Source organism: Aspergillus melleus (genome assembly GCF_016097325.1).
Source record: "Aspergillus melleus strain CBS 546.65 chromosome Unknown contig6, whole genome shotgun sequence".
NCBI lineage: Eukaryota > Fungi > Ascomycota > Eurotiomycetes > Eurotiales > Aspergillaceae > Aspergillus > Aspergillus melleus.
Genome location: NW_025763375.1, coordinates 302,115 through 318,563, shown reverse-complemented (window position 1 = coordinate 318,563; position 16,449 = coordinate 302,115). Strand labels below are relative to the sequence as shown.

Sequence of the window (16,449 nt, the reverse complement as noted above, 5' to 3'; positions counted from 1 at the left end):
GTACGAGAGCTAAAAGAGGTCAGTCAGGGTATGGGGCCCACCAAGGGGCATAGGAATAGAAATAGGAATAAAAAGAAACAAAAGAAGAAGAAGAAGAAGAAGAAAAAGAAAAGAGTCAAAATAAAAATGGAGGCGACTTGCAGCAGATCACACTTTCGAATGCACCTAGCTGGGCCGGAACTGAATCATGGGAAGACTTCCAACCACGACCAGAAAGAGGCAATGGGCGAGAAAATAAATAATCCTGGAAATCCAGAGCCAGGAAAATAAGAAAAATAGAGAAGGAAGTGGAAAGATAATGAAATAAACCAGGCGCCGTGTTACTTCCCCCCGCGATGATCAAAGCTCAGCCAAACAAGAGGGAAAAATAAAAATAAAAAAATAAAAAAGAAAAGAAAAGAAAAGAAAAAAGAGTAGCGGTCACGGCACGGAGATCTACTAGACGCGAGTCAACAGCAATGACAGATGGAGCTCAATCAACCTTGGTTTGCAGGGCGAGCCACAGTCGAGTCAATTGCAAGAAAGGCGCCGAACCGGGAAAGGGCCAAAGGGGAGGGGGGTCAGGAAGGAAGAACGAAACGAGAGAGTTACCGTAGAAGGTAGGGAAGGGGAAGGTAGATGAAGCGAAGTACGGAGTAGGTCACGGCCAAAAATGGAAAGGAAGCAGGGTGGTCTGGCGGAGAAGCGAAGGGGATTGTTCACCAGGACGAGAGTACGAGACCCAAAAGAAAATGAGTAAAATAAAATGGAATAAATAATATCCCTGCTCATGAATAATAATAAAAATAATGCGATAATAACAGAAACGAAAATAAAAAACCCAAATAATAGAGGGCTTTTCTTTAAGGTTGCTGCAGCCGCTGTCTTGTCCCCGTTGGGTCCACGGGCGCAAGGGCGGGGCGGTTAGGGGGCCTGAGGCGCTGAGAATCAGCCTTTCCCCGAGTGATTGATAATGATTAATGAGTTCGGATTAAGACGACCGGGGTCGAGACGGGCATGCCAGAAAAAGGGGCTGTTGCGAGGCGAGCAAAAAAAGAAACACGCGCAAGCCGGCATGGTCGACAAGACACTCGATGCTCGCGATCTATGTACTTGTACTGTCTACATATGTGTATGTGTCCTGGCTCGCTGGGCGCTGGCTGTCCAACAATCAAAGCATTACACGGACTGGCTTGATTTACTCACCTACTCGGTTGCGCTAGCGTACCATGGTTCAGCTTACACTTAGGTTTTCATCCGGTTCATTGGCTCAATAGACTCATGGAAGCCCCTCCATCAACCATGGTTGCGGGTTTGTCCGTCACTAGATAGTAGTAGAATGTTTACATGGATCTTCAAAATCTACTGGCGATTAGTTACTCGCGCTGATGACTGCAGGAGTCAGCGGGGAACCTCCTCGGCGTAGGGGACATTTAATGATGTAAGAAGGTACTTGACGGTGACGTCCATCTACTACGCCGTCCAAGTATAGTGCCCGATATCATTGGGTATCCGATACATGCGGCACCTGTACGGGTGCGTGTGGAAAGCCCGGAGGCGTGCCGGGATGCATGGATATTAGTTGGTAGGTGCTACTGCTGGGTGGTAGGATAGCGGCGATGCTGCCGGCTACTCCGTAGAAGCCACATGTCGAGAGAAAAGCAATTCACGTTTTTTTTTATTTAATTTTTTTTTTCTTCTATTTATTTTAGTGTAAAAGAGGGGGTTGAGAAAGAAAAAGAAAAAGCCCTAAAATCACCCACCCGAGTATTCGGGCCCTCGCACCATTTTTACGAGTCCAATGATCGATCAACAGTAAAGTGGCGGTAAAGGATTGGACTGGATCGAATTTGGCGATAACCTTTCGCAGAATAAATTAAAGGATTCTTTTTGACTTTGTCTCCTGGACTGGACTTACTTCTCCCGGCTAATCAGGAGGGGTTGGTTGAGTCACTCACAATAGTGGCAGTCGATCTATAGTTTTGACAAGTAGGTAGGCGGTACGGAGTTAGATGAGTTAAATTATTACAATGTAAAGCGAAAGATGTTCTCCATTGTCCAATGTCATGCTCCGTTCAGTGAGTGCCTTGGTGTGGAACAGACAGGGAAACATGACGGGAAACACACCAAAAATAAAAATATACTCCGTAGCCAACAGCTACACTAGGTTAAGCCCCAACTACTATTAATATGACCACTCTCCTCCAGCGCCTAGAAATTTCAATTTATTTCTATTCTTTGATTTCTATCATCTAATAACTCCGGAGTATGTATTTTAATACTCTCCTCTTTGCTCGTTATTCTAACACCGCTCAGAGGATGAACGAAGGAGGGGCAAGACCAGAAGGAAGAAAAAGAAAATTAAATTGATGGGTCCAAAGCCAACTACTACAAAAAGTGACTTCCGGGCGGGATGCGGACCGCCTCCCACACTTAATTAAATAATCCAACCTTTTATTCCTCGCCCTTTAGTCTTTGTCCTTTGTCCTCCTTCCGTTCCCCCCTTCAACCTTTTTCTGCTTGGGCCACTCACGTACTCCGTCTGATTCAGGCTAGTTGCTGCCCGCATTTTCAGGCATGCCAGCGTCAGGCAGCGGTACCAACGCAGTGGTTTGCAGGATTCGAAGCTTCGGGCCTGGCTCCCCTTCGAGCGTTCCTCCGTAGCGTCCGAGGAGCAAACCAAAAATGACCCCAGCCCTCCATTTCCGCAGGGTCACTAATCACGGCATTGCGTGCAGCCGCTTCAAAGTGGATCGGTTCGTTTCGGATTATGGAGCTATGCAAGGTCTGGCGTCGAAGGCACCTCCAACTTTCCATACTAAGCAATGTTACAGAGGCAACTAACTATGTACACCGTTGGCTAGTAGTAACTTAGTAAGTAACATCGTCTCGAGTCCTGGTCTCCACGGTTATACGAGCTGTACCCGTTGAGTTGCCATCTACAGAGTCTGTGGAAATCCTCTGCAACCGAAAGACTCTCGTTGCTACCTTGGGTACCCTCATTTCTTCACCAAGCCCACATGGTCGGTCGACGGTGTCCGAGTAACTTTTGGCGGCAGCTCGACCCGCTACTCCCCCACGCGCCGTCCTAGAGTCCGGCCAAGGTCGAGCGATCTTCACTTGATGATTGACATTTGACGGGCTGTCTGGCTGAAGTAACTTCGCGCCGAACTCTTTTTAGTATCATATCAGTCCGGACGGACCGCGGACGTGCATCGCCTAACACCTACTAGGCCACTATCCGCCCCCCGAATGACGCCCGTGTTCAGTGTTGGGATCAGGAACTTTGAGGGGGGAAGGGAGCCTAGGAGGATCGTGAGCCACTCCCTCCTACCCCCCCATCATTAGTACGGTAGTATTGCCCTGTGATTCACTGGGTGGTCTCAGTGATGGGGCTGATCATTTCACCGCTTCCCAGATTCCTGGGTCAAGCATGATGCATAAGATTTATTTTTGCTCCTGCATCCTACCCCCCTGTACTCCGTGGCTGACAGGCTCACCTCTCAAGTCCGTGTCCCTGTCCGTACCTGGTCTTTTCTTGTTTTCAGTCCTAGGTATTTTTGGTAATTTTTTTTACCTCTTCGATTCCAATTGTCTAGTTTTTCTTTTCAGATATACCAGCTATCTCCTCAGGTGTATGTATCCTTTTCTATGTGATCTGAGAAACAAACCTATCGGGCCTACCCATGGATTGACCGATCGACTAATAGTTGATTGGCCGGTTTAGTCCGTGATCTTGGAAGGATCCATAATTTCTAGAGTCCAGAGTCCATGCTGGATTTCATTTTCGGCGGTGAGGCATATTATCCTGGATGGGGAGCTACTACCAATGGGGTTATGCCTATTAAGGCACCTCGTACATAATCCTGGGTAGAAAATAGATTAATGCCCATATTTCGGCGCAGCTCTGCTGCGAAAATTTTACTTGAACCAGAAATCATGACGATGATGACGGTCAACCAACCAAACATATTTCCTCCCCTTAGATCTGGCCACGATATAAACCTCCTCATCCCTGTCCTCTAGCCCAGAGCCATTGGATGACAAGGTCCCCCGTTTTCTAGTCTACTGTGCAAGAGAAAGGGGCGAGAACTTACCTAATCCTCGTCCAAGGCAGTCAGTTAGTTAACTAGTACGGCACACGGTGTAGTTGGAGTTGGAGTTGGAGTCGATTTCTCCTCTTCTCGCTCTCAATCAACTATGATTTTCTACCTACCAGTATACTCCGTAATGGACATACCCGATAATGATCACTCCCCATTCTTCCTCGCGTCCGTCCTCTTACCAGCCCCCCTTTCCCTCTCCTCTCAAGAATGCCACCAAGGAATGGTTCCGTGGAACAAGTCCTGCAGCTGACCTGCGCCGCCCTTTCGCCTACCGATCCTTGCTTCTTGCTCTCTTCCGTACACAGTATGACTCGCTCCTATCAAGACCGGCTTCTCCACCGCGCTGACCTCGTCGGATATATCTACCGCACGACTGTTCCCCACTTTCGTTCACCCGGCGTCTCGCCAGTCCTGCTTTTCAAGTCCTCAACCATGGTCTTGCCTCTCCCTAGAGCGTCTCGGCCAGCTGATGAGATTAATTTTGAAGCGCCCCCTCTTCTCGCCAACATCCCCTTCAAGTTCGGTACCATATCATTGATCGTGGATAAGCGCTTTCTACCCAACGCCGCCCCTCCCATCCCGTTTCACCAGGTTGTTGACTGCCTGCCAGCACGACGTAAGACATCATGAGATGTCTAGACCTTACCTGACTCGCGGAGATTCATGGTTGATGTTTGGCACCGGCCCGAACCATAAAATACGGAGTATAACGAGGCACGCCATGCCGGTCCCTGGATGTGACGGCGCGATGACAAGTCACCAATAGAAACTTCCTCCAATTGAAGCTAATCGCACATCCACTTGATTTGCGATTGTCTCTCTAGTGTCCCGGAGAGTTTCTTTTTTTCCCAACAAAAGATTCCCTCTCGGACTGACACGTCGCACAACGCCTCTTTAAATCATTTGACAGAAAAATCCCACCCTCGAGATGAAAGATTGGGAGGAAAAAAGGTGGGGGGAGGCGTAATCAAACGATCATCACCGAGTAGATCATGCGAAACCTTCCAGGTTTTATATTCTTGGGGAAACCAACCTAGACTCCGATGCAGCCACTAAGTTTTGCCATGAGCAGGTACAGAGATGCTCCTGCGCTGGTCGCAGAAGGAGGAACCAATCCGCTGCCATCCCTGCGACAAAAATCCATTATTGGTCGCCTGAGCAGGAAGGATGCCACCGCTTCATCGGTGGACTAGGATGGTTCTCTAGGCTGCTATTGGCCATGGCTGCTTCGAATCCCTAGTAACAACGGTGCGTCCCTGGCTCCTCCTGGGAGAAACAGCCCCGGACCTTTTTGCGGCAGTGCTCATGCAACTAATTAGGTGCAGTTAGCCACTGAGGGGAGTCAACCCTGCGCTCCGTAGGCAGGTATCCCAGCTGCCAACTCGCCTGCTCCCTCTCTTTCTCTCTCTCTTTTCCAATTTTTCCCCCCAACGGGGCTCCACCTTGCTTATAACGCTGCGAATAGACTTCTGCGGCCATCGACCAATCCGGTGACCATTTCAGCCTCTGATCCATATTAGTCGTTAGTACTCCATTCAGAGGTCACCCTCTCACTTGGATCCTTTTTTTTTTTTTCGCCTTTTTTTTTAAAAAATTTCTTTTGCTTTTTCATTTTCTGGCGAGACCCCCTCCCTCCATCGGCTGATCGGACCAAGAAATGGAGACTCAACTATTTCTCTTGTCCAACCAAAGGTCAGGGGTCGAGTTGCCCTATCACCTGCAATACTCGGCTCATCCTGGTAAAATTCATCGTTTTAATATGGCAAAGCTTCGACCGAATTCTCTACCGGTTCTTTCGCGAGGCAACTAACAGCGAGCATCCGGTATATCATGTGCGATCCCCGCATCACGAGGGCGTCCTCGGCGATTGATAGGGGGGATGATATCAACAATCGGCAAGCCCCTGCAGTAAGGAATACACAGCTACCCATTCATCAATCATGACAAGGTAGATCTGCACAACGGGAGACGTCTCCTGGCGGTGCCTACGGAGTCCAAGCAACACCAGTAGTGTATATGTTGATCAAATCCAACGGCCTCCTGTCTCAGGCTAAAGTGGGGATGAGCGGAGGGAACCCACGGGTGCCCTGGCCAGAAGGTGAAAAAAGCCTTGAAAGGTTGCAGTTCCGAATTTTTTTTTCAAGGTCTAGACGGAAGCTCGGTCGGCCCTTATCGTCTCAAGGCGCGCACTCTTGGATCTATCCATCCTTGATCATCTGATGGGGGGGATTCCCTCCCCCCAAATGGCATGGATGGACTTGTGCATTCGTACGGTTGGGAATGGAAGAAACCAACAGTTTTGGATAGTAAGATAATATCGGCGTTTGCATAATTTGTTCCGCGTTGGTCTGTTGCAGCTAGTATTGCCTGATTTTCTTTTCGGTTTTTTATTTTTTTTTTTTTTTCCAATTAGTTGCTGTCATCCAAGGGAAAAGTACAGTAAAAGACTTTGGGGAAGGCAACTAACGGGTGGTGAGCCCCAAGAATCAGGCACCAAGGCCGCGGTAAGGCCTCAAAAGGGGAAAAAAAAAAGGAAAAGGAAATTCTTGGCTTCCGCCGCTCCGGGTATCTTGGAAGTATCAACTCCCTCCAAGGAAATAAGGACCAGAGAAAAAGAAAGAAAGAAACAAGAAAAAAAGAAAAGAGGAGGCGGCTCGGTTCGAGATCAGCGATTGTCTAGCATTTCTTGGAATCACACCGTGCCATCGTCTATCGTCCATCCCTATTGGAAACAGCCACGTCAAAAAGCACCAAAGCAAGAGACGCAAAAGATTGAGGCTACGGAGGTTTCCCGTGCACACCCACTTCGGCTTGATATCGAATTCCCCGTCAAGCCACAACACTGCAGCGACGACAAACAATTGTCAACTCGCCTTTCCACCAAGTAAATCTCGTATTAGACTGCCCCGGTGCAGGGGTTCTCTATCTATCTGAGGCTGAGACCTAGTTCTCTTGTCTTTTACCCTATCGGAGAGGGGTGTCCATCCACCACAGGAGTTTTTCCCTCTTTCCCCCATTTGCTTTTTCCTTGTCCTTTCTGGCCAGGCGATCACAGGCTAGTTAGTTAGCCATGCATACGCTAAAAGCTACGGCCTCCTCCTCGCTCTCCCTTGCGGAGGGCAGTTACATCTACTCCCTTGAGGCGTCATCTCCAGGTTCATTTGCTGCTATTTCGTCCGATGACTCTCTCCGCACCTTCGACGCTGCTAGTCTGAACCATGTGTCTCTAGTGGCTACAGACATCCACGAGGGAGTCACTGCATTGAAGTCCTATGATGACAACCAGCAGTTACTGGCCACCGGAGGAAGAGATGGAAAAGTGAAGCTCTGGGATTTACGAACGCGCAAGAAGGCGGCCGTGGCTGCGATGGAGACATGTAGGCATCCCTCTTTTTCCTTTTTTTTTTCTTTTTTCTTTCTCTTTTTGGAGTTGCTATTTTTCGGCGATGGCTATCATTATTTGGAGTCACCATCTCCAACCCCTCATTTCCACAATGTCGAAATCCGGGATGAATCTACTATCATGCATGTTTGTGATGAGTTGTTGTCCAACTCTCGAAGTTTATTTTCTTAGTTGAAATGCACGGCATCCGATGATTGCATGCTGACCTTTGACTGCCGCAGCAAACCAAGCGCCTGTTTTGTCCATCGCCTGCTGCGCCGCAACTAACAGTCTCGTTGCTGGAACCGAGCTAGCTTCGTCCCAGGCGGTTGTTGCTTTCTGGTACGTTCTGGGATTTCTTACCTGTTCATGATGAACCTGGTCAGATCGATTCGCTGTCAGGCGAAGATTTCATGGATGGGCATCGACATCCCGTCTTTTTTTTTATTTTTTTAATTCATTTTATTTTTTCCCCTTTCCTCCCCCTCTTCTGACTTCCTCCATTATTTGGATCCTGCGAGCTGCTAACTGACGCAACAGGGATGTCAGATCACCCGCCCAATACTCACTCCAATATGTTGAGAGCCACAACGACGACGTAACTGAGGTGCGTTGTACTTGCACCTCCTGATTTAGATTAACCCAGGATGAAAGGGAAACCCCTACAACACATGCCAGTTCATCAAACTAACGAGCGATCGACTGATTGGTAGCTTCAATATCATCCCACGCAAAAGAACCTCCTGCTGTCCGGAAGCACGGACGGCCTCGTCAATGTTTACAACACCACCATCGCCGATGAGGATGATGCCCTGGTGCAAGTCATCAACCATGGCTCCGTGCACCACGCCGGCTTCCTTACCGAGCGGGCGATCTACGCGCTCAGCCACGACGAGGTCTTTTCGATTCACCCGGCCACGGACCCAGATGAGCAGGCGCAGGAGCCGGAGCCCGTCCAGTTTGGGAACCTGAGAGAACCGCTTGGCTGCGAGTATGTCGCTCAGCTGTGCATTGGCAGTCAGGGTTCCTACGTCGCTGCTGGCAGTACGAGGTGCGTTCAGGCAGCTCATTTTATGGCCATCCCCCTACCCCCTCTCGCCCTGGCTCTTGGCCGTATGTTGTGTGCTAACGAACGACGTCAGCGAACAACGCCTGGACTTGGTTCCTCTGTCGGCTAGCCCGTCGTGGCAGTTCAACCGGGAGAACCTGTGGCGTCTTCCGGGTGGTCACGGCGAGGAGATTGTTCGTTCTGTGTATTTGGATGAGCAGGTGTGTTTCATTCTGCTGCTCTCACTTCAAGACCGCGCAGCCTAGCTAATGAATCACAGTCCCAATCGGTGTTCACCTGCGGTGAGGATGGATTCGTGCGTGCCTGGAAACCGCAAGGCGAGGGAATGGGCACGGAGGATTCTTCGACCAAGACGGCACGACCTAAGGGAAAGAGGGGTAAGGAGAAGGGGCGGTTTAACCCGTATTGAACGTTTGTCTATTGGTGATGTGGTGTGGTTGTTTATACATGAAAATCAAGTGTCAAGTACAGTTTCCAAAGAAAATATATTCCTCCGCGCTGAGATGCAAGAACATATGTATCTTGCTGTAGTGGAATGTCCGTGCCTTAATAGCGACCCGCATAGTCAGGACGTACACTTATTTCAAACGTAGTAGAAATGAAAACAGTAGTTAGAAGAACCGATGGATCAGTGGTTCGTGTTAGATGGTCGGTTGAGGGAGGGTACATACAGAAGCAAAAAAAGCCCAAAAGTAGTCGCCCGGGATCGAACCGACAACCTCAGAAACTGCTGCCGTCCCTCTGCAAAAGTAACACCAGAAAAATCTCTTCCTTTCTTATCTCCGCGGGAAATCAATTATTTCCATTCTCCAACTTTTTTTTTTTCCCTCCGGAAAGTGAATCCCTTCATTTCTTTCGTTTGTGATTTTGCTTGTGTTTGCGACGCGCCAGGCGTTCACTCACTCTTTCTTGTTTCCATCTTACATATAGATTACATGAGCGGATTGTGCGCGAGTGCTTAGTTTTTTTTTTTTTTTTTTCCTTCTCGGACTGACCACCACTGGCACTCAACGACTCCAAAAACGCCGACTCCATCCATCCCGGCGAGCCGCCGCAAAGAAAAGAAAAAGTCATCACATCGCACAGCGCGTACGCCTATCAGAAACTACATTCCTACCTAGTACCTAGTACCGACTGCGCGCCCTACACCTCCTCCGGATACTGAATTGATACATCAATCCGAAACGAACCGATCAATCGACCAACCAGATATCCAACAACCCCTCATCTTCACTCGAACCTACGAAGTTGAGAGAGAGAGAGAGAGAGAGAGAGAGAGAGAGAGAGAGCCATATCCAGGAAAACGAGACCCTTTTTGCGCCGATAGAATCCCTGCATACATACACACACATCATACCAGACATCAGACATCAAACCCGATCCGAACCACGAACCACGAACCAAACCCTTTGACCATACCTACAACCTCCTACCCCTACACCAGAACCCCGTCCGATCCCACACCCCCTCTCGCCAAAAAAAGACAAACAAAACACAAAGGAAAAAAAAAAATGGACCCCCAAGCCTACCTAATCCGCCACGGCTGGACCGGTCCAGGCAACCCCCTAAACCCAAACCGCCGACCGGGCACGCACGGCGGGCTGGGGCTCACGAAACCGCTTCTTGTGGCGCGGCGGCAGGGCAACGAGGGCGTCGGGAAGAAGACGACCAAGGATCCGACGAATCAGTGGTGGTTACGGGGGTTTGAGGATGCGTTGAAGGGCGTGGGGAGTGAGGCGTCGTCCGCTGGGGGCGGGAGTCAGCCGAATGCGTTGACGAGTGAGTTGTATCGGTTTTTTGTGAGGGGGGAGACGGTGCCGGGGACTATTGGTGGTAGTAAGAAGGATGAGGAGGGAGGGAAGGAGGAGGAGAAGGGGGTGAAGAGGAAGGTTGGAGAGGGAGAGGGAGAGTCGCGAGAGGCGAAGAAGGCGCGCAAAGAGGAGAAGAAGCAGAAGAAGGCCGCGAAGGAGGAGAGACGGGCTGCGAGACAGACGCGACGGGAGGAGAAGAAGGAGAAGAAAGAGGAGAAGGAGAAGAGGAAGGCGGAGCGGGCAGAGCGCAGGGAGCTGAAGCGTCAGAAGAAGGAGAAGGACCACAACCCCGAAGATGACTATCCCACGCCGGTGTCGATGGAACTGGATTCGGCTGAATCGAGCGGACGCGACGAGGCGGCTGTTCTGAAGGAGGAGAAGAAAAAGGCGAAGAAGGCCGAGAAAGAGAGCAAGAAGACTAAGAAGGAGGCGACATCCTCAGCCGACGAGAAACCCAAGTCCAAGTCGAAGTCGAAAAAGTCCAAGGACGGGAAGAAGACGCAAGATTGAACTTTTCTGAATTACCGGTGATGCGCGAAGGAAGCATACTCTGATGTCTGAGTATTTGTTGCCGTATGTACATTCTTAGCGGTTTGGCCGTTGATAGACTTTAGATACCCATTTGGCACGGCTACAGTGGTTGAGATTAAACAAAAAGTACTGTATAATCAATTCAAATATTAAATTCATAACGGATGCAGTCTAAACGTGAATCATGAATGCCTACCTAAACCCCTACCTCAGCAGGCAATTTCCCCGGCCTCCCCGATAGAATCCACGGCCTGCGCTCCCAGAACTCATCCTTGATGATATCGACATGATCAATAACCACCTGGGCCTTCCTCCGCAGTTTCCGAAGCTTCTCCTGCTGGGTCTTGGAGACCTGCTCCTGCACCGGTGCAGGTTCTTCCTCCGCGGACGTTTTCGCCTTGACGTCCTCTAATTGATACTGCGCTTTGGGTTAGTCGAGGAAATGTATAGAGAGATCTGCATGCAGCTTACCTGGCGATAAACCACACTCCCTTTCTTGTAGATGTCCTCTTCATTGTTATAGTTAATCCCGAACCTCTTAAACAGAATCTCGTTCTTGTCTGCTGAAACAGTACCCTGATCTCACGTTAGCTAGCACTGCCTATCAAGGAAGCAGTAGAACACGCACCTTCAACTCCTGTTCCGCATCTGTGTTACTCATCCCTCCCTGCAACACCATGGTCCAAAACGTCGTATTATAAAGATTGTTGATATGGCCTGCGTGCGCAGCAAAGTCGTCAGCTACCTGGCCCCTCAACAGCCTATCATGAACCGAGCCGAACACCGCAAGCAGAGGGGGACTTACAATCAACCTGTCTCCAACTCATGTAATCTCGTAGATTCCTCGTGCTAGGATATACGACCGCTCGGCCGTCGAATGAAGGCAGGTGTGGTGATTGGAGCGGCGTGTCGGGGAAATAAGTGTTCCAGAGATAGACATAGTGGGCTGTGAAGGTTGATACGATGGTGGTGACGAGTTTGCTGTTGCGGTCAGTTTTCCCTTGATTCTAAAGGTTCATGGGGAGGGGAGAGAGAGAACAAGGGACAAGGTCATTACCCATTACGCCGCTCGAAGAGCTGACAGGTAGGATGAAAGACAAAGCTGGAGGATATTTAGTAGTCTGAACTCGAACCCTCGACGACATGATATCCCATCAAAGGATGGGCACGAGGAGGCAGGAACACACCTAAACTCGTCGCTGACTCCATACGCAATACACAGATCTGGAAGATCTTTCATGACTTCCACGGCCGCGGCATTCATGAGATCCAGCGCGCGGCGATCATTGGGCTTCGTGAAGTTATAGCGATCGGTGAGTCTGATTGACGGTTAGTATTGGGGTTTCTATCAGAGGCTCATGACCATAGGAGTTTGAGAAAGTGAAAGGCCACGAAAAGGCAGCACACTCTGGGGAAAGAAGAATGAAAGAAGGATAACTAACTTGTGAAACCCCCTGCCATCGATACGGACGACGATCCAAGTATTGGGGAGCAGGACGTCCGGCTGCTCGAAGGCTTTCACATACTCATATCTAAGACCGGAGGTTAGCTATCAACGAATGGAAATTGATTGCATGGTGAGTTGGATTTATAGGAAGGATGATTACTTTGAGTTTGCCATGTTTGAATTAATATCTGCTACTGTGCTTTCTACAGGCCGGTTGGGTCCGAGAGGGGCGGAGAAGAGGCGATTCGTTCTGGAAGGGAGAAAGAAATCTAGAGTTGTGCGGCAGCCGCCTAACCGACTGCGGACACCAGAGGTTTTGCTCGAACGGCACCAAATTTTTATACGCTACAGTTGTCTCTATATGAATGGATAAATAAAATGTGGACTAGAATGGACAGAGCTGACCCTGAATAAATTATTTAAAAAGAGAATATGTGCTATCCTGGAACTTGAAACCGGTTGCTGTTCAACGCCGTAGAAAATATAGAAATGATCCAAGGAAAGACAGAAATGATAGTGAATGACTGTAGGAAACACCCCACAGCACGGATCTATCTATGATATAGACCTTAAAATCTATGAAATGTTCAATGAATGTGTATGGATTAAGAAGCATTGACTTCCTCCGGAATTTCATCATCACCGATTTCGCTGGCTCGTTCACTAGGTCGTTCGCTCGTCTCGCTGGCGGCCTTGTCCGATTTCCTCGACTTTCGACTAAAGAAACCCAGACTGCTTCGGGTGGACCTATCCGCAGATGGAGCACTGGAAATGGTACTGTCCATACTCTTGGCAAGCAATGACTCGCCGTTTCCATCCTCGTCAATGTCGCCCTGAGACGAATCGCCCTTCTTGAAGAATAAGCCCGAGCGGTCCTTCCACGAACTGAATTTCCCTGAACTACCCTTGCGCGTGATTTTCCGGATGAAGGATTCTTTCGAGCTGTTGTTATCCGCGGAAGCTGCAGACGGCATGCGCTCCAACGACTCGTGCGAGTCTCCGGTGAGGATCGACAGAGATCGCGAGTCCCGAGAGGCGCGAGATTCGGAGGGCGAGCCGTCATCCATTAAAAACTCAAACGATGTATCATGGTCCCTGTCCTTAGCCCTCTCTTTCTCCTTATCCTTATCGGAGCGTTTCCCGGTAAAAATGGTCTTGAAAGAAGGGGCCGCTGGATTTAGTTTCGGAGTAACGGGTCGATGGGAGGATGAGGGGCGTGTACCGATTGGGGCTTGAAGGGGCCGACCCTGTCTCTCGAAGGGGTCTTGTGGAAAATCAGGCTCCCCCGTAAGTCCGAGGGGGAGGTGACCGGAGGAGCCGTACTGCGTCGACGGTCGGCGCGAATGTACGCGCGACCATGTAGACGGTGAAGTCCAATCAAACCCGAGCAGGCTTCGGTGGTCCGACTTCTCGGTCGAGGGCCAGCCGAAGTGCCGATTGTCTGTGGAGGGATGCGGCAGCTGGTTGTCGAAAGAAAACGTCGACGATGGTCGTGGCGACAACGACCCGCGTCGAACAGTTCCAAGGATTGAGGACGGATCGATGGGGTCATGCCTGGGGCTGAACTGATTGTACCCAGTGTTGAGGTCCGACGGTTCGCTGGACTTGCCCAGGTTGCTGCCGCTGCCAAACCCGAATCGGCTGGGGGAAAAGATGCTTGAGAAAGCTGCTCGTCGGGATGGCAGATGGTCCGAAGAACTGTCATTCGTGACTCCGGTGGTATTGCTCCGGGGAAGTAACGAGATCGGGTTGGCCCAATTGCCGGTATAACTCAACCGACGACGTCTCGCTCCGATCGGGTCCATCTCGTCAAGATTCCGCGGGAAAGACTGGCTCTGACCTGGTTTCAAGGAGCCTAGCAAAGGAGGCTCATCTGCCAGGGTTTTCCCTCGAGGCCGGTGGAAATTGAACAGACCCGAAAGTCTTCGCGTTGCGCTCTTCGGGGCCTCCTCCGATTCTCCCAAATGCCCGGGCTGGGACTCGGTGTCTTGGTCCTGGCCGTCCCTTTCATGCGGACTGGCAAAGATACTTCCAGGTCGGCTCTCGGAGGAGTCCGGTGACGGCGGGCCGTGAGGGAAATTATCGAGCTGAGGACCCGAGGGCTCAAGATCCGGAAATCGAGGGCGTACAATTGGTCGTGGAAGTTCCGGAGATTCTTCATCCCCTAGAAGATCGGACGGTAGCAATGCATCGGCGCGAGGGCTCATTTGGGGGTTGCTGAAAGAGATATCCGACTCCAACCGTAGCGGGTCAGGTTGGCCCGAAAGGCCAGGAAGAGTCATTCCATTGTTGATATTGAAGAAGGCAGGAGTTGGACCAAACGTGGGCGAGTGGGTGGAGGGTGGATTGAAATTGATGCCACCTGGGAACGACGATTCTAGAGCGGGGAAGTTCATAGGAGATGAAACGTTGCTGGCAAGCGAACTGCGATGACGACGAGGACGGATGGTGGCATTGTTGGACAGATCGAGATCCAGAGAAGGAAGAGAGAACGGTGCGGTGCTTCCGGGTCGTTGGGTGGTCAACCACTTGAAACGCTCTTGCGCTTCTTGATACTGTTGCTGTGCCTGCGCATGAAGGCTTACAAGCGTAGCGTATCGTGCATGTAGATTGCTTAGTTTGATCTCCCACTGGCGAGCTCGGTCGTTGTCGATTCGGTCCAGTTCCCTACCATCTTCGCTGTCGGGCCCTTGGTGATCCTTTCTTTCTTCCTCCAGCTTCTTGACACGGCCACCCTTGTCCTGGATCTCATCGTCGACGACCTTCATCTCGGCTTGTTGTTGGGCGATTTTCTCTCGCACCTCATCGGCACGAGTCTTGCCGTCAGCCTCCAAGCGTTCCTTTTCCTCCTTTGCACTTTCGGCCTCTGCTGTCATGCGTGCCATCCGTTCCTGCCACCGCACGATATCATCCTTGCGCTTTTTACGCTCAGACTCCTTCTGCTGTAGGAGTCGCTGGCGCTTTGCCTTCTCGCTCTGCACCGTCCGATTGACACTTTCAAGCTTGTAGACATGCTTCTTTAGATCGCCGCTGGCTTCGTCCTTTTCCTTGACCCGTTTGCGTAGGTCATCACGCTGTTTTTCGAGTTCCTTCAGCAGCGCAACATGTTCCTCATCTTCATCGGTAGTCTGTTTTTCGACATTTTCGTTTTCTTGCTGTAAAGACTTCAGTCTGTCGGCGAGTTTCTCCAGGGTTTCATCACGATCGCCGCCGGCCATGTTCTTCTGCAGTTCCTCCAATTGACTATGGGAGGTCTCCGCTCCGCTGGCAGCGGGGGACTGTTTTCGCCCGGCCGAGGATCGTTTCGAGGCTATCTGACCTCCACTGTGCTCGCGAGACATGATCGGGGCCGAGGGAGCAGCGAGACCGGCAGTTGAGCGCGGGATCGATGCCCGGATAGTAGGACCGCCGACGGAAGCATTCTGTTGCGTCGAGGACAGAGGAAGAGACTTCGTCCGGACATGGATGATGGCACTAGGAGTCTGGAAGTTGGCCGCACTGACGGAGAGGACGCAAATATGGTAGATATTTCCGGGGATTAGATCTAGAATTTCGACTGCGGTCTCGGCTCGTTTCGATTCGCCCACTAAAAGCGGATGGTAAGCCATAGATCGGTAGCGGGAAAAATTCAAGCAAGATCGAACAGAGTTGGATAGTATCGGCCACATGTATTTGCTCACCTTTTGTGCCATTCACTTGTATGATATGTTTATGGATCGAATTGTGGAACTCGGGCTGTTTCCAAGCGATGCGAATCTCACGGGCAGTGATCTCCTCCAAAGTAACCTCTGGCGGCGGGGGAATATCCAAACCCAGTTTCTCAACCAAAACCTCGTTGGACGTCTGACAAACCTGCCATGCACGATATAACAGCCTAGATCGCCATGGCATTAGACGGACACCTGCCACCGGGGAGGGGAGAAAACTCACCAGATAAGGGCCCAAAGGATGGTGACGGCGAGGAAGAGAGCCATGACGCCTCGTACCCTCACACGGGGGACCACACTGGGGTAGGCGTCAAAGGAAAGATACAACGGCTCATACATCCCAGCGTTGGATACCCACACTCCAGCAGCAAGCAAGAGAGAGCGAGAGCGAGAGCGAGAGAGAGGCGCCCTTCGGCA

The 16,449-nt window shown here is 50.6% G+C and overlaps 5 protein-coding genes across 5 annotated transcripts; 3 read left to right on the top strand and 2 right to left on the bottom strand.

The window, feature by feature from the left end:
- Nucleotides 1–4,292: 4,292 nt before the first annotated feature.
- On the top strand, nucleotides 4,293–4,715 carry LDX57_009886 (uncharacterized protein; the record flags this gene model as incomplete). The annotated part of the gene is made up of 1 exon (XM_046091628.1): nucleotides 4,293–4,715. The coding sequence occupies one exon, from the start codon at nucleotides 4,293–4,295 to the stop codon at nucleotides 4,713–4,715; it is 423 nt and encodes a 140-aa protein (XP_045947605.1).
- A 1,902-nt stretch (nucleotides 4,716–6,617) lies between these two features.
- LDX57_009885 (WD repeat protein) lies at nucleotides 6,618–9,340 on the top strand. Its single transcript, XM_046091627.1, has 6 exons — nucleotides 6,618–7,462; nucleotides 7,710–7,809; nucleotides 8,008–8,074; nucleotides 8,181–8,518; nucleotides 8,610–8,736; nucleotides 8,796–9,340. Exons 1-6 carry the CDS (start codon nucleotides 7,156–7,158, stop codon nucleotides 8,943–8,945), a joined length of 1,089 nt encoding a protein of 362 aa, XP_045947604.1. The 5' UTR covers nucleotides 6,618–7,155; the 3' UTR covers nucleotides 8,946–9,340.
- A 707-nt stretch (nucleotides 9,341–10,047) lies between these two features.
- LDX57_009884 (uncharacterized protein) lies at nucleotides 10,048–10,857 on the top strand (the record flags this gene model as incomplete). The annotated part of the gene is made up of 1 exon (XM_046091626.1): nucleotides 10,048–10,857. One exon carries the CDS (start codon nucleotides 10,048–10,050, stop codon nucleotides 10,855–10,857), a length of 810 nt encoding a protein of 269 aa, XP_045947603.1.
- A 217-nt stretch (nucleotides 10,858–11,074) lies between these two features.
- Nucleotides 11,075–12,499, bottom strand: THG1 (tRNA guanylyltransferase; the record flags this gene model as incomplete). Its single annotated transcript, XM_046091625.1, has 8 exons — nucleotides 11,075–11,296; nucleotides 11,350–11,454; nucleotides 11,507–11,595; nucleotides 11,684–11,859; nucleotides 11,936–11,980; nucleotides 12,066–12,197; nucleotides 12,321–12,410; nucleotides 12,486–12,499. 8 exons carry the CDS (start codon nucleotides 12,497–12,499, stop codon nucleotides 11,075–11,077), a joined length of 873 nt encoding a protein of 290 aa, XP_045947602.1.
- A 431-nt stretch (nucleotides 12,500–12,930) lies between these two features.
- On the bottom strand, nucleotides 12,931–16,371 carry LDX57_009882 (Fibronectin type III domain protein; the record flags this gene model as incomplete). The annotated part of the gene is made up of 3 exons (XM_046091624.1): nucleotides 12,931–15,911; nucleotides 16,006–16,199; nucleotides 16,256–16,371. The coding sequence occupies 3 exons, from the start codon at nucleotides 16,369–16,371 to the stop codon at nucleotides 12,931–12,933; spliced, it is 3,291 nt and encodes a 1,096-aa protein (XP_045947601.1).
- Nucleotides 16,372–16,449: the final 78 nt, after the last annotated feature.

Excerpts from the sequence above, each read along its gene's own strand:
- LDX57_009885 (XM_046091627.1), top strand. The coding sequence starts at position 7,156 with ATGCATACGCTAAAAGCTACGGCCTCCTCCTCGCTCTCCCTTGCGGAG. Across the intron at positions 8,075-8,180 it reads ACAACGACGACGTAACTGAG|CTTCAATATCATCCCACGCA; the intron begins GTGCGTTGTACT and ends ACTGATTGGTAG. Across the intron at positions 8,737-8,795 it reads CTGTGTATTTGGATGAGCAG|TCCCAATCGGTGTTCACCTG; the intron begins GTGTGTTTCATT and ends AATGAATCACAG.